The sequence below is a fragment of the Strongylocentrotus purpuratus genome, unplaced genomic scaffold (genome assembly GCF_000002235.5).
Source record: "Strongylocentrotus purpuratus isolate Spur 01 unplaced genomic scaffold, Spur_5.0 spur5_scaffold_13, whole genome shotgun sequence".
Classification (NCBI taxonomy): Eukaryota; Metazoa; Echinodermata; class Echinoidea; order Camarodonta; family Strongylocentrotidae; genus Strongylocentrotus; species Strongylocentrotus purpuratus.
Window position 1 is genome coordinate 31,796,534 of NW_022145598.1, and position 27,039 is coordinate 31,823,572.

The 27,039-nt window shown below is 38.0% G+C and overlaps 2 protein-coding genes and 1 long non-coding RNA gene across 3 annotated transcripts; 1 reads left to right on the forward strand and 2 right to left on the reverse strand.

Annotated features, from left to right (window-relative positions):
* Positions 1-4,516: 4,516 nt before the first annotated feature.
* Positions 4,517-7,093, reverse strand: LOC115923279 (echinoidin-like). The gene is made up of 2 exons (XM_030983701.1): positions 6,812-7,093; positions 4,517-4,774 (listed from the first exon to the last, which is right to left on the reverse strand). Exons 1-2 carry the CDS (start codon positions 7,091-7,093, stop codon positions 4,517-4,519), a joined length of 540 nt encoding a protein of 179 aa, XP_030839561.1.
* A 10,255-nt stretch (positions 7,094-17,348) lies between these two features.
* Positions 17,349-19,116, forward strand: LOC115923120. Its single transcript, XR_004063799.1, has 2 exons — positions 17,349-17,464; positions 17,975-19,116. It is a non-coding gene; the product is annotated as an uncharacterized LOC115923120 (long non-coding RNA).
* A 4,955-nt stretch (positions 19,117-24,071) lies between these two features.
* Positions 24,072-26,473, reverse strand: LOC115923122 (alpha-N-acetylgalactosamine-specific lectin-like). The gene is made up of 2 exons (XM_030983377.1): positions 25,940-26,473; positions 24,072-25,165 (listed from the first exon to the last, which is right to left on the reverse strand). The coding sequence occupies exons 1-2, from the start codon at positions 26,219-26,221 to the stop codon at positions 24,911-24,913; spliced, it is 537 nt and encodes a 178-aa protein (XP_030839237.1). The 5' UTR covers positions 26,222-26,473; the 3' UTR covers positions 24,072-24,910.
* Between the last annotated feature and the right edge of the window lie 566 nt (positions 26,474-27,039).

Here is a 27,039-nt window from a genome sequence, read left to right on the forward strand (position 1 = left end):
AGGTGCCCCGTTCCCTTTTAATATCTACCCCTTTTTAACTCGGATAAGCTCACCTTTTATGTTTACATGTGCCCCTTTTCCTTTCTATCAAGTACCCCCTTTTTCTTATGATAAGTGCCCCCATTTAACTGAAAAATGCCCATTTTCATCTCTTGTAAATGACCGTTTTCAGGTACGAGAAGTTACTCCTTTTCACTTCAGTTAAGTGCCCCTTTCACCTCTGATAATTGTCTCTATTCAAATCTGAGAGATGCTCGTTTTACTTTGAAAAGTGCCCCTTCCCTTACTAATAAGTTTTATTTTCATCTCTGATGAGTGTCCCTTTTCAATTCTAATAAATGCCCCTTTTATTTTGACACGTGCCCCTTTTCCTTTCTAATGAATGCTCTTTTTCCTTTCTTATAAGAGCAGCTTCCCCCTTTTTCATAAAAGCCCCTTTTCACCTCTGATAAATGCCCCTATTAAATTCTGATCGGTGCACATTTTCTTTCAATAAATGCACTTTTCCTTCGTTATAGGTGTCTCTTTCTCATTCTCATAAGTGTCCCTTTTCATATCTGGTCAGTGCCCCTTTTCAGGTGCGATATGTACCCCTTTTTACCTCTGATAATTTCCTTTTTAACAATGATACGTGCCTCTTTTCCTTTCTAATAAGAGATTGCCCCTTTTCACCTCTAATAAATGCCCTATCAAACTCTGATGGGTGCCCATTTCCCGTCGACAAAAGCCAATTTGCCTTTCTCATAAGTGCCCTTTTTCATCTCTGTTGAGTGCCCCATTTTCACCTCTGATAATTTCCCTTTGTATTTTGACACGTGCACCTTTTATTTTCTAATACGTGTCTCTATCCCTTTCGATACGTGTCCCCTTTTCCTCTCATCATTACACGTGCCCCTAATTTAAAGCGACCAAGAACAATTTCCACCAAATGTCGCTCGCTATCCTCGCTCGAATTTATAGATGATATGATTATGTTACTTATCAAAGGTCTTTTCAGTCGTCCGTTATGACAATGTGCTTATAACCCCATCAGGATTGGGGTTCTTCCTCTTTAAAAGATGTAATTTTTCGCACTGCGACCTCACACATTTGAGAATTTGTACTCACTTGCTTCGCTCGCTCACATAAGAATATTCAGACCATCACACCCGACTGCAAAGTATGATGCTTAATGGGATAGTTGAGTTCTGTTTTCAGACTGCAAATGCATTCAAAGTGCGTGCTTATTGCCCTTATTCATATCTTTGACATTTCTAGTGCCCTTTTGGGACCTAAAATTGCTATGAAGGTAATTTTAGACCCCAAAATGTGTAAAATTTAGCCAATACGATCATACCAATTCAGCTCCACTTAAAAAAAAAATACTTTGACCGTTAATTAATTAATTAATTAACACTAACTATACATGGGCCAGCTGGTTGTGCTTATATATAGCTAACACGATAAAGCCAACAAAAAGTCCAACATCGGCATTGGTTGAAATACAACCTAAAAGTCGATATTTCGTTTATTCAACGGTTTTTCAAATTCTCGAATATTTGTGTTGGTACACAAATATTAGAAATTGTTATGTTTATGGATATTTAAGCCGTCTCCGAGCCGATTTTGATCAAACAAATATGATTTTGTCATTTAAATTGTATCTTCTTTCAAATTTGTCACTCGGTTTTTCATTATCTCACAAACAAATTATTTTGTGTAGCGCCCTCTGCAACAGAACTCTACTATCCCTTTAAAGCAATATCTTGTATAATTTATAAAGAGAAACAAATATTGAAATCATACCTGATAATGTAATCACAATGTAGGGGTATATACCAACGACTAAGAAAATTGTATATTTTCGCTTTGAGATTTCCCTTTGTAGGTGCCCTTTTTCAGAAAATGCCCTTTTTTATGGTGCCCCCCCCCCCCACACTTTGGAAGTTGCTCCGCCGCCCCTGATTCAGTCAGTATTAGCTGCATGTTTCTATTAAAAAAATAGCTAAAGTGAGTTGCAGTTACGGCAGCTATTTATCACCCCATGCTTTCCATACACCGCATCAAGTAGGGCGAGTGCTAGGGTTGTGGCTAGTTTAGATACATGCCTCAACTACTGATTAAATAATGCCTACCGAAAGAAATACCGTCACCGATGCCATATTAGTCAATAATCTGATCGATTTAATATTGAATAATCCCCACCACCCCGACGGCTTGCAAGGGCTTACGACTATTTTGCAAAGGCCTACGATTGTTTTGCGACAATGACAACTTTTTACGAACCCTGGCGGAAACCCCAAATTCGCTACGTTTGCAAGCATTCGCCGCTTTAATATTGAAATACCCCCTGTACGACTGCAAAGTTTTTTGTAACGTTTTGCTGGCATGTTCAGATTTTCCAACCAATTATTAATACTCGCAGGTAGAAGCACAAACGTGCTTTTTTGTTAGCAGTTGCTTAACAAGACTAGGAATAGCTTTTTATTCCTTTTGAATTTTACCCAAAATAAAAAGGAAAAATTTCACTATTTTTAACAAACGCTTGCCAGATTGGTAGACGGTCATTTTTAAAAGGATGAATTTTCCTTCCTTCTTTTCTTTGGTAAGTGCAATTTCCTGTTTTACTAACTTATGTCATGGTCAAAAGTTAATGGCTATTTACCTCTGTCTGCAGTGCCGGATCCAGGATTTCCAAAAAGGGGTGGGGAGGGGACGAAGCAGACGTATACGGAAAGCGCACTGCGACTGCGTAAGAGAGAGCCTTTTCCCTTGGGGTGCAGGGACAGAGCCCCTGTCATGGACCTGATAGCTCTGGAGTTTTAGCACTTCGGAATTATCAGAACCTTCAAGAAGCTGTCTTGATCGATAAAAACACTAAACTCCCTCTCTCTCTCTCTCTCTCTCTCTCTCTCTTAAGGATAACTTTATATATACATCAAATTGTTGTCATGGGATCCACTTCTGTTTTTACGGATGGGGTCCAGGGGCAGAGCCCTGTCGGGGGTACTAGGGAACGGTGGGTATAATATGCAGGGCATGGCTCCCATAACAACAATTTTTTTTCGCTTGAAGTTTTTATGATAGTCAAGATCTAGTTTAAAAGGAACTCTTTAGTCCTAAACGCATGAAATCAAGTCCGAAATAAGTGAATCATGCAGGAAACATCGAATTTAAGATGACCCATAAAATACTTGACAAATGCTCTCGTACACAAACGAAATACATGTATCCAATTCATTTGTATACATCCCTCTCTTTATACTTAGTCCTCATGACTAGACTAACTCATGTTAACCTTGAACATAGTCGAAAATAAAAACAAACAAACAAACAAAAATTGTTAGATATGGCATCAGTGTTATTCATTTACTCCAACTATAAAAACATGAAGTAAAGTTGATTTAGTCGAACAGTATAGAAAGGAAATATGCTGCAGTAAATGCTAGAAGAAAAAGAAAAAAAAAACACACACACACACACACAAAGATAGAGATGATGAAAGATACATTCAGTGGCATATTACTGTATTTCGCCTGTTCATATCTTTAATTTCAAGGAGCATTATCTGATCATATTTTGTAGATTTTAACAGCAAAGATATTTTATTTGAAAAAAACGGCGAGTATAAATTTCAATCTCATCTCAATACGCTAAAGTAAATATCAGAACATGACAACATTCTAAAACCAATTAAAAGTATCCTTTTTAATTATATGTTAAATTACTTTATACAGATCTAACATCTTATTAACATTACACTCACTTGTGAAGAGAAGGCTGAGAGCTGGTACAGGGATGAGAACTTTGAGTTTTTTTTATTTCTTTTGAATGTGTTACTTTCTTTTAGTTTGAATAATATTACGGCAAAAATGTCCTCTGAAATAAATTGCTCTGCAATTGCCTTTAAATGTGAAATAAAACGAGAAATAGCTAAAAGTGTTGGAATAAACTTTCAAGCCACACGTGTGTGTTCCATATACTCAATACTGTAATCACTGAACGTGACTAAAATTGAATATCCTTTTCCCTCATTTTGATGATTCTATAACCTCAGCGTATACAGCAATTTTCAAATACTTTGTAATCAACCTTTCCCAATTATCTCCAGACATTTGCTTTAAACATGTATTTTGAAGGGCTTTAAGTGCCTATACATCCCCCCCCCCCAAAAAAAAAAGAAATAAAAAAAATAATAATAATACAGCGTTGGCATCTGTGACGGAGACCTAACCGTTTAATAGTGGCGCAGTTTGTATACCAAAATAGAAAGAAACCTTAAAAATTCTCCCAAACCGTCAATTGTCTCTTGCGATGAAGCGAAAACACGATAGACTGACTAATGGACTGTGGAAAATAGAATCGGTCATCCATGCCACACCCTCGGAACGTTATGATAGCCCTAATTAATCTATGCTGCTAGCACTACTAGTTTCCAAGGTTTTCAAGATTTTTTTCAAAGAATTCAAGTTATGGTCTTATCCATACAGATATATCAAGGAAGCTTCGAATTTAGAGTACAGACGAATTAGGATTTCTAATTTGGGACCACCTTACAAATGGAAGGCATCACGTATTTATCACAGGGAGTGTCGTTCCAAGGCTGGAGGATATCATCTTCTGCGTCCCTACGCCACAAATGGGCGCAGTCCTCGTCGTTACCGTAGTTGTCCGGCTGACCAATCATCCATTGCTCGAAGTCTAGACCGGATCCATCAGACCAAATGAAGGGTCCGGTTAAGCCTTCTGTTGTCTGGTAGGCACCAATCCAAACCCCATAGTACGGCGGCTCACCCTGTCCAGGACAACAACAAAGAAATCATTAAAAAAAAGAGAAAATCAGTAAAAATCAAATAAGAAGAAAAGTGAATGTATCATTGCTTATCAACTGAATGTAATATGGCTTCTTATATAGCGCTCATATCCGTGACGCTGTGATGCTCATGCAGGCGCGGATCCAGGATTTCTTAGGGAGGTGTGGGGGGGGGGGGGGCAATTCGTTATTGTTTTGCTCCTGAAAATTTAAAAATTGCGCCGGCCGAAAATTCGCTCAGTGGGGAGGGGGGGGGGGGGTTGTAAGCACTTTTTTGTTGGGGGGGGGGGCCTTCGAAAATTTCAAAAATCGCACCCCGCCCCCCCCCCTTGAGCGCCAGGGGGGCGGCCCATCTCCAAAAAAAGGCAAAATTAACTTTCTCACTCATTGTTTTTATATCCCGCTCTCTTTACTTACCCCCTCCCCTCTGTCTGTCTGTCTCTCTGTCTCTCTGTCTCTCTCTCTCACACACACACACAAACACACTTAAACTCTGCATCTCTCTTTCTTCTACTATAATAAATCTAATGTATTGTTTCCACTTAGTACATGTTACATTTTTTTTGCATTCATCAGAGGGCGTATTGTTGAACCACGGCGAATATTGTTTAGTTCGGAAAGCACAAAGAATGTCAACCAAATGTCTCCAACACTTTCATCAACTTTGATTCCATATATTCATGATACTACAACAGTTCGATTTTTTATTTTGCAATACGTGGGAGGCCCATGCCTATTTTTTTCACGAAAGGGCTGTACTATCAGGGGACATTTGTACTTCATTCCAAACTGACATAAAAAAAGACGGAAAAGTTCACAAATCTTACACCTTAACCGGACCTAAACCATGCCCATGAAACTTTTATTAAAGGTACTATGTCCCATTTGCAGGCCAAAAAAATGAAAAAGTTAAATTCCAACTGCATTTGAAAGATAATACTAATTTAGAACTTCCCTAAAAAAGGTGGGGCTTGAAAATGTCTTCAAGTGGGAAAATAACGACTAATAGTTGTCAAATCGACTTTAGGGCTATAGAGCCCAAAAGTAATAGTCTTGATTTTCGAACAATAAATTGTACCGAATGGTCATACGTTTTATGCTGCGCAAAGATTCAATCAGTTTAATCTTGGCCATCACAAGAAGTGGGTTATTGATGTAGAAAAATGCTCATGTACCCTTTACAACTCTTTCCATGTATGTAATTACCAAAGAAGAAAAGAAGGCCAGTCATGCAGTCACTCAATAGTGTCTGACAGTGAAGTCTAGCAAGTAAACGGGTTTCCTTGCATAATTTGAATATAAGGACACTGCTAACGTTTAAATATCACAGATAGGACATACATGACATATTCATAATTCCTGCAAAGTTCTACAGCATTTGAGGTTGGCTGCAAAAGGGACATAGTACCTTTAAAGGGCAATCCAACCCTTGTAATACGTTCATTTTGAATGAAAGCAGATAAGCCAGAGAAGCAGAATGGCGTAAGTTTGAAATGTATTTGTCCAATAGTTCTGGATGTTTAAAATATGAGATCACTTCAGCAGCAGTTATGCGAACCTCAAATTGTAAATTTTGTCAGTGGATTGTGATGTAGTGACGGATAACTCTCTCATTTGTCGAGTACAAAAGTATCCCTAATTTCTGTTTTTATCCCAAATGCCTTCACCCTTTGGGCACTATTCAAAATATAATTATGGAGAGTATATTATTAATACAGGTCCTCAAAAAATAAAAGACCATCCAAAGTCATACATTTTTCGAAAATCGAAATTTCAGTCATTTTGTGCGTTGGCACAAGTGGGAAAGTTGTCCGCTTCTACGTCCAACTTGAAGAACCTATACCGATAATGATTGTAGCTTTCAAAAATTCATAACTTTCTCAATTTTAGTCCGATTTCTTTAAAACTTTCACCAGTGTGCTTTTCTGATTTTCCTGATTTCTTCTAGAGTTGCTTGCTATCAAGGTTAGATTTCGTTTTCATTAGCAGTCTAAGCTATAGTAGGTCATTCATATTTACAAGACCCGGTGTGATGCTTGCAGAAGAGCGGAAAAGGTCGTATGCGAAGGCGTTCTCCTGTTCCGTGTGGATGGATACTAAATCAGCCCTTCCATTCAAGGAATAGTGATCCCTGCAGCGAGCCCGAGCCTCTAGCCAAGTGACCCGCTCCCCGAAGTAACGATAGCAGTTCCCGTTGAATAAAAGCCAGAACTGGGGGCATGGATGACACGCATTGGCATCTAGATCTAAGCCGTAAGCTGCCACGGCTAGAACGGCCATTGATGCGAGCAGAAGCTTCATGTTGATTACTGGAGAGTCAAAGAAGAAAAGTGAAAAACTATTACAAATTAACGACTTTTAAGTACACCCAAAAATGACCAATCATGTATGTTTAAAGGTAATACAAAGTTTGGGGAATTTTTGAAAATTGGATGGTGGTGATTCTTTTCAATTTTGATAAATTTGGAAGCCCCTGTGGATGTAATATAAGCACTAGAAAATTTAGCCCATAAAACAATTCTGCTTTTGAGAAAAATTAGATATTTTTTTTTTTTTACCGATGCTCCCGGTAAATTCTGATAAATTTCAAATAGCGCCGTACGGCCATACAATGGAAGCTGCGACCATAAACATTTCAGAATATGTAGTTGTGGTATATCATTTCCAAACGGGAATAGCTAATCGGTCGATTTTAGTCAAGAAACATTGTTTTATAGCTTAATTAATATCTTGACCTTGAGAGGGAGCTATACAACTTAAAGAGTTTATTATTTATAATTTCATAACTTTAGAATCGATTTCAACCGCGACAACGATCATTGAATATTGTAGGATCGCATATGCTTCCAATATATTCATTTGAACCAAATTCATGACCCCATACCAAAACTTTGTATTACCTTTAATCTAGCGTACCATAATTTTACTAAGGACGTTGCCCCAACCTCATCGCCAGGAATTTTGGACCAAACCTCACCTAGCACCTAGCAATGTAATAGCCAATCCTTTAAAGACCGTGAATACTACTGGGCCAGAAGGGATTAGACCACACAGCGAGGTCACTGACAGGTGGCTGTCTCATTAACTCAGCTCTCAACTAACATAAGAAAAAGAGGACATTGGCGGACCAACAGGCACTGATTTGGGAAGTTTTTTATATAGAGGGAGCAAGTAGCTACAAGTAGGACAGTGGGGCTTTAATGTCTGTAGACTCATACTGAAAAGGAGTAAGGGTGACGGTTTTCTTCAGAAAAAAAAAAAAAAAATCTTAATTAACAAAGGCATCTTTTCTTCTGTTCGTAAGAGATTTGAGGACTTCTTCCTCGCCCCCGGCAAGAAATTCTCTGTCCGCCGCTGAATATTCTAGATAAGTTCATATGGAAAAGTAGTGTCTTTTGGTGAGTCTCGAACGCATGCTCGCGCGCATGTATTATAACCAATGGGCACAAGCTTCAAAAACCGTTCTTTTGTCAAAGATATTGGTGTAACTTTGCAATGCTGCAAAATACAAGGCTGGCGCGAACGGTATTTTCTATTGTATATATTTTGTTCTTGTATTTTTCAAGAATATGAGAAAATAATTTTAAGTATTTGCGTCGGAAATGGCCTCGAAAGAAAGAATTTCAAGTGAATTATGACACCAACCCTTCCATAGCAATGCACGTACTTGCACAATTCGAAGCAGGAAGCATAATCGATAACCCCGTGTTTGAGACTCTGTATCCCAGCAACGGATTACCCTACGCATAAAGCGTTTTCACTTTCCTATGCGAAATTTATCCCTCTCTGTCATATTAAATCATTCATTTATTGCAACCATGAGTTGGATTTCATACAGTAAAAAAGGCAGGCATATAAATGGTTCACAATATAGTTATTTGTATATATACTTTGTACAATAAAACTGTATAAATTGACACTTTAAATACATAGATATGAAAAGAAGAAAAAAAAAAGAAAGAAAAAAAGCACTCAAGAGCAATCGCATTTAAACATAATTGTAAGGTACATAGGACTTCACAGGACCAGTAATCATATATCAACTGACATCAACGTATTGTTCAACAATTAAAATTGAGAAAGATGATGAAAGAAAGAGAGAGACAGTAAACCCAAATTGAGTGATGGTAATAATGCATTATTCCTAAAAATATATCCAGTCAAATTCAATTGGTATTAAATTTGTTACATTCTAAATTATTTTGAAATTCATATAATAAGCAAATGTGTAATTTAAGTAAAACGTTTACACGGCACTTTAATTCAATATAAAATTGGCAATAATAATTAATAATTAAATTTAATACCCTGTACAAAGCTTGAATATAAGTACCACCCAGTTTGATACTAATAAACCGGTGTCGTATAATAATGACAAATATGTAAAATAACATTTCAACATAATTATAAGGTACATGGGACTTCACAGGACCAATAATCATATATCAACTGACATCAACGTATTGTTCAACAATTAAAATTGAGAAAGATTTTGAAAGAAAGAGAGAGAGACAGTAAACCCAAATTGAGAGGTGGTATAATGCATTATCCGTAAAAAAAAAAAAAAAAAAAAAAAATATCCTGTCAAATTCAATTGGTGTTAAATTTGTTACATTCTAAATTATTTTAAAATACATGTAATAAACAAGTGTGCAATTTTAAGTAAAATGTCTACACGGTACTTTAATTCAATATAAAATTGGCAATAATGATCATTAATTAAATTTAATACCCTGTACAACGTTTGAAGATACAAATAAAACGGTGTCGTATGATAGTCACAAATAATTATGTAAAATAGGATTGATGTCTTCTTATTAAAATTATTACATTTGATTAACGAGAATATACTCAATAAAAAGGACAATAAAAATACATTAAATTTGGCAAGATCATTGTAGATTAAACAGACACCAGGGTATGAATCTATTTTTGTATCTATTAGTTTTGCATTTGGGAGGGTACAGGTCTGTGCTGTTCCGAAGAGAGTACCTTGTTTCTCTTGGAGCAGGAAGAAGATGATTTAGCATAAGACTGGGGTTACGAATTTGGGTAAACAAATTAAGGCATAGTTTTTGTCTACGTTCAGAAAGGGATTGGAGGTTAAGATATACAAGGGCGTCAGATTATGATAGTCCAGGTGAAATAATTCTAACTGCCCTTTTTTGGATTGACTCTAACATTTCGGATTGTTCTTTGGTCAGACCTCCATGAAATACTAGGCAAGCATACTCTAACACCGATCTAATGCATGCCACATAGTATCTGCACATATCAATCTGATTTAAACCTGCCCTTCGTAATTGAACAAGAAGGTACAAGCGTTTTGCTGCTTTAGTGTAGGTTTCTTTTACGTGGGTATCCCAGTTAAGTTTGTTATTGAGGTACAAACCGAGTAGCTTAACTTCCTGAACCCTCTCTACTTGATTTCCACCGATGGTAAGATATGGTAAGTTTGGATCGTCTTTCATGAAGCAAACAACCATTTCCTTGGTCCACACAAAATCAAGCTGGTCTAAAAATTCGTCGGAAACCTTGAAAAAGTAAGAAGATTAATCTTTTTCATTCAATCACATTTGGCCACCCTCTATTAGCATAGAGAGTTATGACGTCATATATCACGCCATGACTAGGACTGAGACCGCACCAATGCACTGGGGGTTTCATTGCCATTGTTACGTTTGTGTATCTGCATTGCACTGGCTGACAATGCGCTGTGACTGAGAGAGATTCATTGAACCATGCAGTGTCATGACTCATCATGGATCTGTTTTATGGAGAAAATTCCCAACTCTACCCAAAGCTTCTTCAGTGCACACATTACTATGTGTTATCCCTCTGTACACTGAGCTTAATCTAGCTATATATTCGCTAATGGACTTGTTGATTGTATTGCTGTCACTAATATTCTTTGGGGGCGGGAGTATTAATAAAACCGGTAAAAATAGGGCCCAGATCATTGTCTTTGTTTAGCATTAGTCATAAGGTGCGAATGGTCTTGCATTTGAATGGACTTGTTTACAAATTTGATGCATACTTAAAAATAAAAAAAATCTTTCTTCTGACGACTGAAAAGCTCGACAGAGAGTAGCCCGACATGCTAATGAATCGAGAAAACATTACACATAACGACAACGTATGATGTGGACGCAGTACCTACATCCAGATTCATGTACAGATAGAAACGATGACGAAGATGATCCTTGATAACATATCCCGTTTCTTGTAATCCACACAATTAACATGATGTGTCTTTGGAGAAAAAAGCAATGCTCTTGGCGGTTTAAATTAAAAAAAGAAAAATATGCCGTTGCATTTTCACGATTTTTCACAAATCCTAAGGACAATTTAAAATCGATATTTCACTCTTCCATCTACTCTCCCTCCCCTACAACCTCTTTCTCTCTCTCTTCCTTTTTTTTCTTTCTCTCTCCCCCTCTCCCCGTCTATCTTTCCTCTCTTTGCCCTTTCTTCTTTTTCCGTCTTCCGATGGGGCGGGGGGAGGGGGGGGGGGGCCTTACATGGCACCTAAGCTACGCAAGTTGTCATGTGTTTTCATACCATTTGCAACTTTTTCACTGGCAGTATCCATTTTAATCATATAAAAAAGCACATAACAGTGTTTTCTGCTTTGTCCCCAAAGAGCCTTTACTAGAAGTGCTTTTATTTTTATTTTTTCCTATAAAAAACACATATGCATAATATATATTGCTAGAAAATCCTTGTCCTAAAACCTGATGTTTTCCAACTATACTAAAGTCAGCCCCTATCTGTTTTGTTTTCTTCTTCCATCCCTCCTCTTCTTTCTCTCCTCATTTTCTCTCTCTTCTTTCTCACTTATACTCTATATCTTTTTTTCTTCTACGCTAAGAAACCTTTTTTTGTTTCCACTTATGGCGTGTTTCTATCTAAAGCCATTATCCGGTTAATGGCCGATAAGGGATACATTTTTCCTAATAGAAACACACTTTCTCCGGCGGTAGGGACTTTTAGATTCGCACGAAGACAATGTGGATTGATACGGTCGACGTCCTTGTAATGCACTGCCTTGAATGGACGTCACACGTATCAGTCCACGCAAATCTAAAAGTCCCTATTATCCGGATAATGACGGGGAGAGCTTTTTTCGCGTTCACCGGCAAAATTATTCTTCTTTTAGAAGGATAATGCAGGGGAAGCTAACCGGATAACGTAGGTAGAAACACACCCCGTTCCGATTGAGTGCACATACCGGGGAGAAACCGGAAATAGGAGTGATCACGTGATCGGAATATTTTACCCCGACGCGCGCGACACTACAATCCCGGGTTGACCTAGCAGTCCCACAATACTTTGCGGTGACCTAATTAGCCAGAGTTCGATGAACTTTTTCAAGGCCTTTTTTTCTGGTTAGATCGGAATGCGCGTAGATAGAAACTGCCCTTACCTGGCATTATACGCTTCTTTCTTCAACCGGATAAATTCAGTATAACTAATAGAAATGTTACATCGATACTATCATATTAATATTTAATTTATTTGCTTTCATCAGAGGGCGTCCTTTTAAGTTATCGCTGGGAGCCGTGTAAACAAAGATTCCGTATTGTTTTGTCGGGAAAGCACAAATAATGTGCATTAGATTATCTTCAACTAAAGCAGAGTTAGCCAATCTATGCGCATAATAATTGGCTTGATCATCTTAAGATCTCTGACGAACTGAAGAGAGATACGAGCAAATAATTCTTCTTTACTTTTCTCAGAGATAGGGGTGGTAAAAAGAGAGGGAGAGAAAGAGAACGAGAGAGAGAACGAGAAAGAAAGAAACGAGAAGAGAGAAAAGGGATGACAAGCAGGTTAAAGAGATGATGTCAAAGAGCAAGCTAAGAGTACACATTTTGAGTAGATTGAAAAAGTTCAGAATCCCTCATGAATACGTGCGGCCAGCTCTTGAATACGCGTATGGCGCGCCATATGCCCAATAACCCCGAAAAACATTGTTTATCGCCGATAAACAAGGTTTATCGACGAAAAACAAGGTTTATCGAGCGATAAACCTTGTTTATCGTGAGAAACTCTGTATATCGACTGATAAACACAGTTTCCCTCGATAAACAAGGTTTATCGACGATAAACAAGGTTTATCGACGATAAACAAGGTTTATCGAAAAACAAGGTTTATCGAAAAACACGGTTATTCGTATTTTGTCAGGAGAGGGCGCTTTTCAAAGTTGCACCCAGCTCAGAGCACTGCTCTGCACGTGCGCTTTACACCATAGAATATACCAACACCGTAACGCTTGCTCGCGCTCATGACCACGATCGACATTTTCTGAGTGGAGGTATGGCGAAGTATTCTTAATTCCAGGCTTTTTTCCCAATTTTTGAAATGTTATGTTTATATATCTCTCTCTAGCCCTCTCTCTCTTTCAAACTTTCTAGGTTTTCCCCTTCTCTTATCTCTCTCACTCTCCCCCTTTCTTTCAGTCACTCTCTCTTTCTCCTACCCTCTCAATATAACCCTTTTGTCTTTCCCTCTCTTTCTTCTAATTCTCTCTTTCCCTTTCTCTTTCCTTTTTCTTTCTCTGCACTCCCTCTCTGCCTCCTCCCTTTTATCTATTTCCCCCGAGAGATAGAGGAGAGATAGAGCAGGGGAAAAGGAGAGATAGAGCGGGGATAGATGGATGGATATAGAAGGAGAGAGAGAGAGAGAGAGAGAGAGGAGAGATAGAGGGGATATATTTTAAAGATAGATGGATGAAGATAGAGGAGAGGTAGAACGGGGATAGATGGATGGTTATTGAGGATAAATAGAGGAGAGATAGAGGAGAGATCGAGCGGGTGAAAGATGGATAGAGATAGATGGAGAGAGAGACAGAGAGAGAGAGAGGAGAGATAGAGTAGGGATAGATGGATGGAGATTTGAGAGAGAGAGAGAGAGAGAGAGAACAGAAAGAGCAGGGAAAGATGGATGGTGAATATTAGAGGAGAGATAAAGGAGAGATAGAGAAGAGATAGATGGATGGAGAGAGAGAGATAGAGAAAGAGGAGATATAGGGTAGAGATAGATGGATGGAGAGAGAGGAGATATAAATGAGAGATGGAGGAGATAGAGGAAAGATAGAGCAGGGATAGATGGATGGATATAGATGGAGAGAGAGAGATATATAATAAAGGAGAGATAGAGGAGAGATAGAGCGGGGATAGATCGATATCTCTCCTCTATCTCTCCTCTATCTCTCCTTTATCTCTCCTCTCTCTCCATTCATCTACCCTGCTCTATATCTCCTTCATCTCCATCTATCTATCCCTGCTCTATCTCTCCTCTATCTCTCATTCATCTCTCCTCTCTCTCCTTTATCTCTCCTCTCTCTCTCTCTCTCTCCATCCATCTACCCTGCTCTATATCTCCTTTATTTCCATCTATCTATCCCTGCTCTATCTCTCCTCTATCTCTCATCTCTCCTCTCTCTCCTTTATCTCTCCCCTCTCTCTCTCTCTCTCTCTCTCTCTCCATCCATCTACCCTGCTCTATATATCCTTTATCTCCATCTATCTATCCCTGCTCTATCTCTCCTCTATCTCTCATTCATCTCTCCTCTCTCTCCTTTATCTCTCCTCTCTCTCTCTCTCTCTCTCTCTCTCCATCCATCTACCCTGATCTATATCTCCTTCATCTCCATCTATCTATCCCTGCTCTATCTCTCCTCTATCTCTCATTCATCTCTCCATCTCTACCCTATCTGTCCTTTATCTGATTGTATCTCTCCTCTCTCTCCAACCATCTATCTCTACCCTATTTCTCATACCGGGGGAAATAGATAAAAGGGAGGAGGCAGAGAGGGAGTGCAGAGAAAGAAAAAGGAAAGAGAAAGGGAAAGAGAGAATTAGAAGAAAGAGAGGGAAAGACAGAAGGGTTATATTGAGAGGGTAGGAGAAAGAGAGAGTGACAGAAAGAAAGGGGGAGAGTGAGAGAGATAAGAGAAGGGTAAAACCTAGAAAGTTTGAAAGAAAGAGAGGGCTAGAGAGAGATATATAAACATAACATTTCAAAAATTGGGAAAAAAAGCCTGGAATAAAGAATACTTCGCCATACCTCCACTCAGAAAATGTCGATCGTGGTCATGAGCGCGAGCAAGTGTTACGGTGTTGGTATATTCTACGATGTAAAGCGCACGTGCGGAGCAGTGCTCTGAGCTGGGTGCAACCAAAGAGATTCGATCATACACAGTATGTCCTCCGTAGGAGGACTAGAGGGCCAAATAAATTCGTGACCTTTGACATTTCATAGGTTTTGTATTGGATGCATTATGGGGGTTTTGTCCGATTTGAACGACGGTTTTGGAGGGTCAATGAATATTCATGAGCAATGACGTAAAAAATACGCCAACTTCTGTATGTTGATTGGCCATCGACAAAATGTTTTATGTATTAGGTCATGCATAAAACATTTTTTGCATTCCCAGAATTCCCTACGATTTGACCACGAAAATGGCGGTTGTATGAACTGCAACTTTCAAGTTATTCAATTACGAACAATGAAACATTTTTCTTTTAAGTGAATTTCTATTATAATAGAAGTTTGTCAAGTACATCTCAGTGAAGCAGAAAATCTTCAGGCGAACATTGACATCGAAGTGATACCCTATGATATCAAGAAAAGTAAGTAAAGATCCATTTTGTGTGAAGGTCTCTGAAATGATTGTGATGTGTTCGTCATTGCAGTGAGGGGCTCTCCGCATTGTCACAACGTCTTACCCGGTTAACCCCTACCCCATCCTCTTTTCTTTCTTCTGACTAAAGAATATTAACTGATTGAATGAACTCTAATATAAGTCATCGACGGTAATATTTTTAGAAACAATCAGGATTTTACCGTAGGTTATTTCATTAGAGCACATCTCATAATTTTAAGTTCAGTTCATAGCTTGATTACCGATAGTAATCGGTCGTAGATGTGGACCTGTTGTAGACTGCACAAATGGCTCATTGCTAGTCCAAGCCGACGAGATCTCGTCGAGCGGTTTACAGGGCTGCCAACCTTTGGAAATAGTTTGGAGTGAGACATTGCGAGGGCGCAAAGCGCCCGAGGGGGGATGGTGTAGAAGGGGGGGTGTCCCCCCTTCCACGGTAGGGAGCTTTTACAATTTTGCAATTGAAATGGTGCAATCTGGTGCATACTTTAACCCTGATTCCACAAATACATAAGGCAGGATTCAAATAGGTTAATTGATTTCATGAAGTACACTGACCTTGAAAAAATACAAACTTCCACATTTGTAAGTGCATTATTTGCATTGATGGTTTAGCTTTGCGCATGTGTGGTTAAAAAAATGTTGAAACTTTAGGCAGGGATATTGAATATCCGATATAATAGACTTTTTTTTTTTTTTTTTTTTTCTATTTTCGGGGTTCAGCGTGAGAGTTCCTATGATCAGCGTGAGAGCTTGAGAATTGGGTGAATTGCGTGAGACTCACGCAGATTGCGTGAGAGTTGGCAGCCCTGGGTTTATGATTTTCAATTCGCCGGTGCTAGCCGGCTGTAACACTCCACCAAGAAGCGACTGCGTTTCCTGAGCTGGCGTGGCTATAACTTTACAGTGTGTTACTGTAAAGCCTAGACCTCTAGCTCTAGACTATTCATAGCATAGTCTAGCCTGAATTTTCTGTCTCTTTCGTTCGTTAGCCTCTGATTTGGGTAGGGTCGGCTCCTCTCTTTAGCTGACCCTACCCAAATCAGAGTCTAACGAACGAAAGAGACAGAAAAATTCGGGCTAAGGCTAAGCCTAAGCAGAGCCTAGGCTAGGCTAGGTCTACCGTCTAGTCTAGATCTAGCACTTAACTAAGTATAAACAGCATTTAACCCCGCATCTGGCTAGATTCTAGGCCTAATGCATTCTAATAAAAAAAAAAGACTAGATCTAGAGTCTAAATAGATCTAGACCTAAATGCCTGGTTTAGGTGGGTCAATGTGGAAGTTATGGAGGGGGGGGGGGGGTGCACAATCATTCTGTGCCCCCTTATTCAGATGTGGCATAGGGACGGGTCTAGATGTAGGTCTAAAGCCCCCTAGGGTCTACTAATAATATTAAAAATAGGCAATTAGATCTAGATCTAGATCTAGATCTATAGCTTGTGTTATGCCATAGCTTAGCAAAGACTTCCATAGCCATGGGTCTAGGCTCGTTTTGCTCCACTACTAGACTAGTCGTGCACATGTGTCATTATTGTGATCCAGGTCCAGATTCAGCTTAGTCTGAATGTAGATCTAGGCTAGATCTACCAACAACAACAAAAACAAAACAAAAAAGGTATCTCCTCCCCCCCCCCCCTCCCACTTCCCCTGATTTCGATCTTAGTTATGTCATTGTGCCTTGTTTGAAATAATTGGTTTATTTTCAGGATTTTATGCCACCCCTTTTATGTTGGTGAGAATTCTTGATCCAACCCTACATATGACATGGATATTTCTTTCTCTAAAGGACATGAACAAAGTTATAAACTGATAACTAATGCATGCATTTGATATTAGCAGGAACCTTACTAAGTTTCTGTTTTTTTTTAATTGTAGATCCTATGGAACAAAGAAGCAGATAATGATCACAGAAGTGCAGCAAAGAGCACCAGGACCTGATCATCAAATGTTATGGTGTAGATCTAATCAGGAACAAGACACCTAAGTTGAACTCTGGCAAGGTATGTTTGTATGAAGTTCGAAAATATTCAGGCTGTATAATCTAAGCCCATGCGAACACCGCACTCGACTTGGACTATATACAAAGATTTGGGGAACTGTCATCTTGTGTTGCATTATATCGGGTAATTCTCATTTATTCTCTAGCTTTATTTAGGTGACAAACTATGGTGTTGCTACAGTTTATTCTCTCAGCATATTAAAAGACATACTCAAAGGCATTTTTTCCTAAATATTACATTATATCTAACAAACTTTTGTTCACAAAAGTCTAGCAAATAATAACTTAAAATAAATTGGAAATTACTTTTAAAATAATTGGAAATACATCTAAACCTTTACTCTTATCTTAAAAAAGGCCCTATCAGATAGACATAAGTTTATCATTTTTTAGTAAAATTAAAATGCAAGACCTAAACAAAAGTGGGGAGGTACTATTTTTGAAAATCCAATATAATGCAGCAGTTTTAATCTTATTTGATTTCTCCTCTCTTTTTGTTTTTATTATTCAGGTTGTCCCATGCAGAAGGTTTGATACCCAGGCTTCTTTTGTACAAGTCCCTAGTCCACCCTCATCTTGAGAACTGTTCCGGTGTCTGGGATCCCTACAACATCTCAGATGTCCAGGACGCTACTTCACAATGGGGACCACAAGAGAAGCAGCAGTTTGACTGAGATGATCAGCACCTTTTAGTTGCCTACTATATCTACAACTACAAGGCACTCTGCAAGAAGACTGGGAATGGTGCACAAGATAGTCAATGGTCTCTCCGCTCTTCCTTGAAAATTTTCCCACTGCACTACTTATAGCTACTTGCGCCCTCTATATAGCAAACAATGCCTAATCTGTGCCTGTTGGTCCCCCATGATCCTCTTTTTCTTATATTAATTGAGAGCTGATTTGATGAGATAACCACCTGTCAGTGACCTTGCAGGGTGGTCTTATCCCCCTGGCCAAACTAGTACAGACGGGCTTTAACAAATCACGAGCAGGAAGTACCATGACATGACCCTCCAGTTGCACCAAGCCAGAAGCGACATAGGTAGACAAATTTGTATTTGCCCAACACTCTGTCCCTTAATGGAACTGACTTCCAGCAAATATATAATAGTGCATGCTGACAGTCCAGAGAACTGCCAGGGACTACTTTTGAGGCATCTATTCTCCTTATCCCACTTAGAAACAATCTGTCTTCCTCACACCACTTGTAATCTTTAGTATTAGTTCATCTCCGTGATAGGCTACAACGCCTTTTGAAGATTACCAGAAGAAGAAGAAGAAGATATATCGAGGATCATGAAAGTAATCATTTGTTCTTTTAAATGCGTGTACATGTAACATAGTTTTTTGATATTTAATCTTAAGTCAAGTTCTGACAAAAATATGAGGGATGCTGAACTGGATAGTAAATTGTAGGGGGGGGGGATAAAATAATGTAGTTCAATAGTAAGACTGTATTAATATAATTAATATTAATAATAATAACAATATTAAAAATAGTAACAATAATGACAATGATCATGATAATAGCAGTAATAATAATGATAATACAGGTAGTAGTAAAAACAACAACAATAATGTCCAATGTAAGATAAAGTACTCATAAAACTCGGTATATACCTGTGCTTTACATAATAAAATAGCATGTTGATATTATTGGAATATTTTTTTCTTCAAAATCTACAGTACATTTTTACAACTGAAAGATTTGAATTCAAGAGACAGCACCCCCTCCCCCCATCCATTTGTCATCATTTTGTTGATGTCATGTTGGATTTAAAAAGACTTTATAGAAACAAAATATGTTGATAAATGAGTTCATAAATGTTAATAAATCAGTTAATACTGCTGAATTCTGTTCTTTTCATTTTCTTATTTTGTGAAATATATGTGATGATGCTGATGATTATGATGATGTAGGCACTCTGTAATGATAATGCTGTATGACTGAGTTAAGATGGGGGCTGATGCAGTCTTGTGTAGAATTGAGTATGGTGTTCGACCTTTTGATGTTTGTTTATATCTGGCATCAGCGAGATAGATTTAACCATCTACAAGAGAGTGGGCAAGACTAATGTATAAATGCAGTATAAAAAATGGTTTACAATAAAGATGAGGGGGGGGGGGGGTTAAATAAAGAATAAGTCGATGCCGAAATGATGAAAGCATAGGTAATTGGGGTAATAGAGCCTATGGAAATGTCACTATTAGAAGGGGTCTCTGTATTGAAAATGTTACTGTTGGGGGGAGGGGGAATTAAAAAAAAATCAGTGGCGACGAATGCAAGAATGAAAAGAACGAGACAAAATTGAAATTTCATTGGGGATGGGGTACAATATGAAGATCAGTCGAGGTGAGAATGATTCATTATTAAATTGGACACTAAAAATATGAAAATATCACTTGTAAAGTGGGCTAAATGATCAGTGCAATTTGTCTGATTTAAAAAATATTTAAGTTAATAAACGAACAAAAAAAAAGAGGTAAAAAATGAATTAGTGAAATGGGGTCATTATTTTTGCCTTTTAACTGAACTGAATTTTTTAAAATGTACTTTCCATCCTGGTGACAGTGAAGTTTGTGGCCCCAACTAAGTCAACCATTTAAAAGTCCCCCCCCCCCCTTCTCCTCCCCACACACCTCCCCAACTCTGACCTTTGTTCTACATTTATCCGGCCCAATTAGGATTCTGTCGATATAGTAACGCATGCGCATTGTCTTTTTTTCATTGCGATAATATGCTAATAAGTGGAAAAGAGCTCATGAATATTCAAAATTTTAATTTAAATATTTTGCGCGCTGCGCGCAGTCCAAAATCCCCATTTCGCTGGTGCACTAAAAACTTGTCGTCTTCATAGGCTAATACACGATAAATGGAAGCAGTGTGCACTTTTGACCCTCCAAAATTTCCCCATGGCTAGACGGATGCAGAAGCGGAGTTGAACCCCCCTGGGTGCAACTTTAAAAAGCGCCCTCTCCTGACGAAATACGAATAACCGTGTTTTTCGATAAACCTTGTTTATCGTCGATAAACCTTGTTTATCGATGGAAACTGTGTTTATCAGCCGATATACAGAGTTTCTCACGATAAACAAGGTTTATCGCTCGATAAACCTTGTTTTTCGCTCGATAAACCTTGTTTTTCGTCGATAAACCTTGTTTATCGGCGATAAACAATGTTTTTCGTGGTTATTGGGCATATGGCGCGCCATATACGCGGCACCGGTGTGGCACTCTGGACTCACCAAGCAGCAGACCAGTAACCTGGAAAAGATACGGAAGAGAGCGATGAGGATTGTTCTTGGCCCTCATTATGAGTCTTATGAAAATGCTCTCAGGAAAACGACGATGGAAACTTTGGAAGAGAGAAGGCATGACCTTAGTACAAAGTTTGCCGTCGCATATGTGCAGTTATGTAGCAAAGGTACTCCGAATTGTTCCCAGTCAACGATACAACTCATACCATGAATCTCCGTACAAGCAGAAAGTACAAAAATGTTCATGCCAGGACCAAACGGTACCAGAACAGCCCCGTCGCATTCTTGACTAATTGCCTTAATAAATAAAATCAATTGGTTGTGTGAGAGGGGAGAATAATAAATGAATAATAATAGATAATAATGATGAATAATGAATAGATATGATAACGAATAATGCCTGAGACTACATTTGTAGTCTATATAATAATTATAATTATAATCATAATAATAATAATGATAATAATATTAATAATAATAACAATAGCAATAATGATTATAATTATTTGAATTTATAAACTGTTATTATAAAGCTATTTCAAAGATATTTCTAATCATCTAATCAAGTTTAACAATTTTGGATGGCTTAAACAATTTTGTATTATTTATGTGAAATGACGAGATCTTTTCTGTTCTGAAATTGCTTGCTTAATTGTTCATATGTTCATATGTACTCTGTTTCTCGTATCATTGTAATGCTGGTGGAAAGCATATTTCCACATTGTGGACGAATAAATTCAAATCAAATCAAATCAATTTGTACATGTTTGGTATTTTCTAATATTTCTTTCGTTCTCCTGACCAAATTAATTTATATAACAAGGTAAATATAATTATGTAGCCTAAAATTATGATATGAAATATGCAAAGATAAGTATGTAAATAAGTATAAAAATAAGTGGTTCTTGATCAAAGTTGAAAAGTATTCCATCCATGTTTTATTTTTTCTTTCTTTTAATGAAATTCATGAATTATATTTGTTCTCAAAACAAACGCAAATGCTTCTTCAACTACAGACGAGCTATCATAAGAAATTTTCTCGAAATAGGCTAAGAAAACTGTAAGTATTTATGTTCTCAGATTAACTAATATTAATGATATTACATGTATAGTATCTATTTTGTATTTACCTTTGCAGTGTGTTATGAAATATGTTGTTTATAAATGAAATGTGATGTTATTTTTAAATTGATTGCAAAATGTCACGTAATTCAGCTGACGCTGCGAAATGATAATCAAACAAACTAAACCGAACTAAAGGTATAGTTATAATACATCATAGTTTAGTGTATGAATTCCCTGGCAATATATATAAATACATATATATATATATATATATATATATATATATATATTACTCAAGGCGTCATAAGACGGATATTTAGAGTGAAAAGGTGAGTCATTAAAATAAGTAGATATTGTCATTAGGAGGACAATTTGGTGTCCTCTTTAATAACATTTGTACGTTTTATTTGTCATAGAAGGCCTATTTTTTTTTAAATATATATCTTTCTGTATGTCGTCACATTAATGGACGGACATTTGGAGTGAAAAAGTGAGTCATTAGGTAACATTGTCATTAGGAGGACAATAATTCTTCAGAAAAGTTGTAAGGGTAAGGGTTAAGGGTTAGGGTTAGGATGTTTTATGATGTCAACGTAATTTATCCGAACGTTTTTTTTTTTCAAATGGTGATTCAAATGATTTTATTTATCATGCAAAACACAAAACAAAAATAATTATATCACAACAAATATGCAATGAAACGATATATGTAACGGAAATAGCACGAGAAAAGAGGACCTAACTTGAAGCAGAGCTTGTTAAAGTGTTAGTTCCTCAGACGTTGTTTTACAATAAAACATGAACAAAGTATGCTTAGAAATCAATAAATAGACAAATATGTAGCTAAGAAATTCTAAATTGGGGGGGGGGGGGGGGGGTTAAAGGAAGGGGGGGGGGATGGAGGAAAATAATAGAAGACAAAAAAAAAGGGAAAATGAATGATTGCACTTTCTCTGTACTTTTGTCGGAAAAAACATGGTAATCCAGCACAATCGTTGGAGATGAGCAAAATAGCGAGTTTCAATTGCACTTCGGCAAATCTCGCAAGTCCTCACTCGCTCCATTGTGGTCAGACGGCTTTGGTGTGAGCGGCTAATGAATATACTTATCGTTAGCTTTCTTCTGATATTAAACATGTTTTGATTGATTGTATATATTTTTGGAGAATTTACTCATTCACATAATGGAACTACCTGTCCGATGAAGCCAGTGGCCCGTGACCACAGAACTGTAAGTATACGTAGAAGGCTGATAGTGGTGCTAAAAATGTAGCCAGCGCTTACTTGTACGTGATATCCGCCATCTTCGTTAGTCCTCTGTTGTGTTTGCCGCTTTTTTCCCTCAACGACAGGCCAGGCTGAAATTTGTGAGCTGAAAAGATTGAGGACTAAGTAAAATGGCGGCGTGTGCACTTACTCTAGTGTATCTCCCAGTAAGTTCAACGACCACACGTCGATCTGTGCATTGTTAATTAGGATGAGCATTCTACGTAGTTTACAGTTCTGTGCCCGTGTCCCCTGCACTCAACGATGAGTGTTGTGGTCAACTTTTTTCATGAGACAAATCCAAACAAACATTTGCATATGAGGAACGATAGGTAACACTTGCAGGTCATGGCTCCCATAGCGAATTGATTAAGCTTGAAGTTCTCATGATTGCCAACTGAAGATCATATTCAAGGGCACTATTTAGTCCTATGCGCATGGTATGTAGTTCAAAAAAGGTTCATACAGGGAACAATGAACTTATTATGACCCATATATTAATTGACAAATGCTCTCGTACACAAAAGAAGTACATGTATCCAATCAACTTTTTACATCCCTGTCTTTATACTTAGTCCTCATGGCTAGCCTCACTCATGTTAAACTTGCTCATAATCTCAAATAAAAACAAACAAACACCCAAACAAATATTGTGAGATATGGCCTGTAATTCATTCACTCCAGCTATAAAAGCATAAAATAAAGTTGGCTTAGTCGAACTGTAGAAAAGAAATATGTAGCAGGAAATGTGATAAGAAAAAGGAAGGGAACACTAAAAACATAGAAAGAGGGGATGAAATATATGTTGAGTGGTATATTACAGTAATTCGACTTTTCAAGTAACAGATCCTCAAATTCAAGGAGCAAAATTTATATGATCATATTTTGTAGATTTCCACAGCAAAGATATTTGATTTAAAAAAAAACGGCGAATTTAAATTTCACTCTTATCTACGGATGCTAAGGTAAATGAATAGAATTTCAGAACAACAGTTAATCACCATGACATTGAAAGCCTGAAACCAATTAAAAGTATCCTTCTTAATTATATCTGAAGGTACTCACTACGGATCTAGCATCTTTAATTGACATTGCATTCGCTCGTGAAAAGAAGACAGAGTTCTGGTACAGGGATAAGAATCTTTAATTTGTCTCATTCTTTTAATGTGTTACTTTTGTTTAAATAATATCATGGCAAAAATGTCATCTAATATGAGTCGCTCTGCAAATGCCTTTAGATCTGAAATATTACGAGAAATAGCTGAAATATTGAACCAAAGTTTCAAGCACATGTGTGTGTCCCATATCGCCATTTATGTGAGCACTGAACGTGACTAAAATCGAATCTCTAATTCCATCATTTTGATGATTCTGTAACCTCAGCGTATACAGCAATTAACAAATACTTTGTAATTAACCTTTCCCAATTTCCTCCGGAAATTTTCTTTAAACATGTATCTTTAAGGGCTTGAAGTGCCTATACACCCCCCCCCCCCAACAAAAAACGGTTGTTTATTTAAAATACGGCGGGATGACGGAGCCTTAAACGTTTAACAATGTGACGGATTTTGTATACTGAACTAGAAAGAAAACTAAATGTAAACTTCTCCCAAACCGTCAATTTGTCCCTTGCAATGAAGCGAAAACACGATAGACTGACTAATGGACTGTGGAAAATAGAATTGGTCATCCATGCCACACCCTCGGAACGTTATGATAGTCCTATTGAGTCAATCTATGCTGCTAGCACTACTAGTTTCCAAGGATTTCAGAATAATGTCAAAGAATTCAAATTGTAGTCTTAACCACACAGATACATCAAGGAAGCTTCGAATTCAAGGGACAGCCGAATTCGAATTTCTAATTTGGGGCCACCTTACAAATGAAAGGCTGGTCATTTCCACAGGGCATGTCGTTCCACGACTGGAGGATATCATCTTCTGCGTCCCTACGCCACAAATGAGCGCAGTCCTCGTTGCCTTTCCAGTTGGACGGCTGACCCGTCATCCATTGCTCGAAGTTTAGACCGGATCCATCAGACCAGATGAAAGGTTCGGTTGAGCCTATTGTTGTCTGGTATGCACCAATCCAAACCCCATAAGTTGGCGGAGCACTCTGTCCAGGACAACAACAAACAATTAAACCAGTTAAAAAAAAAATCATTAAAATCAGATCAGAAGAAAGTGAATCTATCATTGTTCATGAACTGCATGTTATAATGGCTTCTTATATAGCGCCCACATCCGTGACGCTGTGATGTTCATGGCACTGATACATTATTACTCTGGTTATAGCCGAGCCGCCAACGTAACCAGGACTCACTCACTACCCATTGGTAACTGGGTGGAGAGTGGCAAACAAGATTAATGTCTTGTAAAAGGACATTAGTGCACGGCTGGTTACCGAACCCCGTTCCTCGTAACCCACAGAATTATCATGATGCGTCATTGGAAAAAACAATACTCTTGACAGTCACTTGAATTTCTGTTTTTTCCCCCAAGTACCTTCACCCTTTGGGCACTTCTCAACATATAATTATGGAGAGTATATTATTTACAGGTTCTCTGAAAAGAAAAGACCGTTCCAAGTCATACATTTTTCGAAAATTGAAATTTCAGTCATTTTGTGTGATGGCATAAGTGGGAAAGTCATCCGCTACTACATCACATAGACACTATTTAACGATTCAGCCAATTTGAAGAACCCATAGCGATAGCGATTGTAACTTTCACAAATGCATAAGTTTCTCAATTTTTGTCCGATTTCTTTCAAACTTTTACCAATCTGCTTCTCTGGGTTTCCTGATTTCTTATATAGTTATTTGCCACCAAGGTTAGATTTTCTTTTAATTAACAGTCTATTAAGCTATAAAAGGTCATCCATATTTACAAGATCCGGTGTGATGCTTGCAGAAGAACGGAAAAGGTCGTATACGAAGGCGTTTTCCTGTTCCGAGTGAATGGATACTAAATCGGCCCGTCCATTCAAGGAATAGTGATCCCTGCAGCGATTCCGAGCCTCTTCCCAAGTGACCCGCTCCCCGAAGTAACGGTAGCAGTTCCCGTTGAATAAAAGCCAGAACTGGGGGCATGGATGACACGCATTGGCATCTAGATCTAAGCCGTAAGCTGCCACGGCTAGAACGGCCATTGATGCGAGCAGAAGCTTCATGTTGATTACTGGAGAGTCAAAGAGGAAGATAAGTAACGATTCCAAATTGACGACTTTAATTTACAACCAAGAATTACTTATCATGTGAGTTCAATCTGACGTACCCATAGTGCACTTATAGTACGTATGCCCTTTCATAATATTCCAAGTATTTTGATACAAAATTACAAAAAAGGTGTAAATTTGTTGGTACCACCTCCTCGTCTGGAATTAGGGACCCAAACCCAAAATCCACCTAGCAATGTTATAGCTAATCCTTTAACGTCTGCAGACTTATACAGAGAAGGAGCATATAGCTCCGTTTAGTCTCATTTGACAACGCCCCCTATCGTCAGAGTCCAGCAGCCTATAAACATGTTAGCCTATGGACTTTTACCTTAAAAAAATGGTTAAAATTTCATTTGTTTGTTTTAACGAAAAGCACAAGCACCCCGATGTACGTTATCACTAGCTCTTTCATTGGAACCCTCGTGTCCCATTGACTTTTGAAAGTTTACCCACCGTAATTTGGTCAAAATAGGTCGCCAGCTCGCCATTGCCTGTGCAACAAGTCGAACTCTGGACGCAATTTGCCACTCGATCATAAGGTTATAAGTCAAGCACACGAAGGATAACAAGCATGACTTATCGCAGATCAGTTCTGATTTGTTCATTATGTCTATTTCAGCCAACCCCCCCCCCCCCCCCCACCGTAATTTTTCCATTTAGTATAAAAACCATGAATACAAAAACATGAATATTCATGAATACCATGGACTATTCGATTAATAACAGAGGGGTGCAATTGTGCACCCCGTCAAACTCCCCTACTTTTAGTC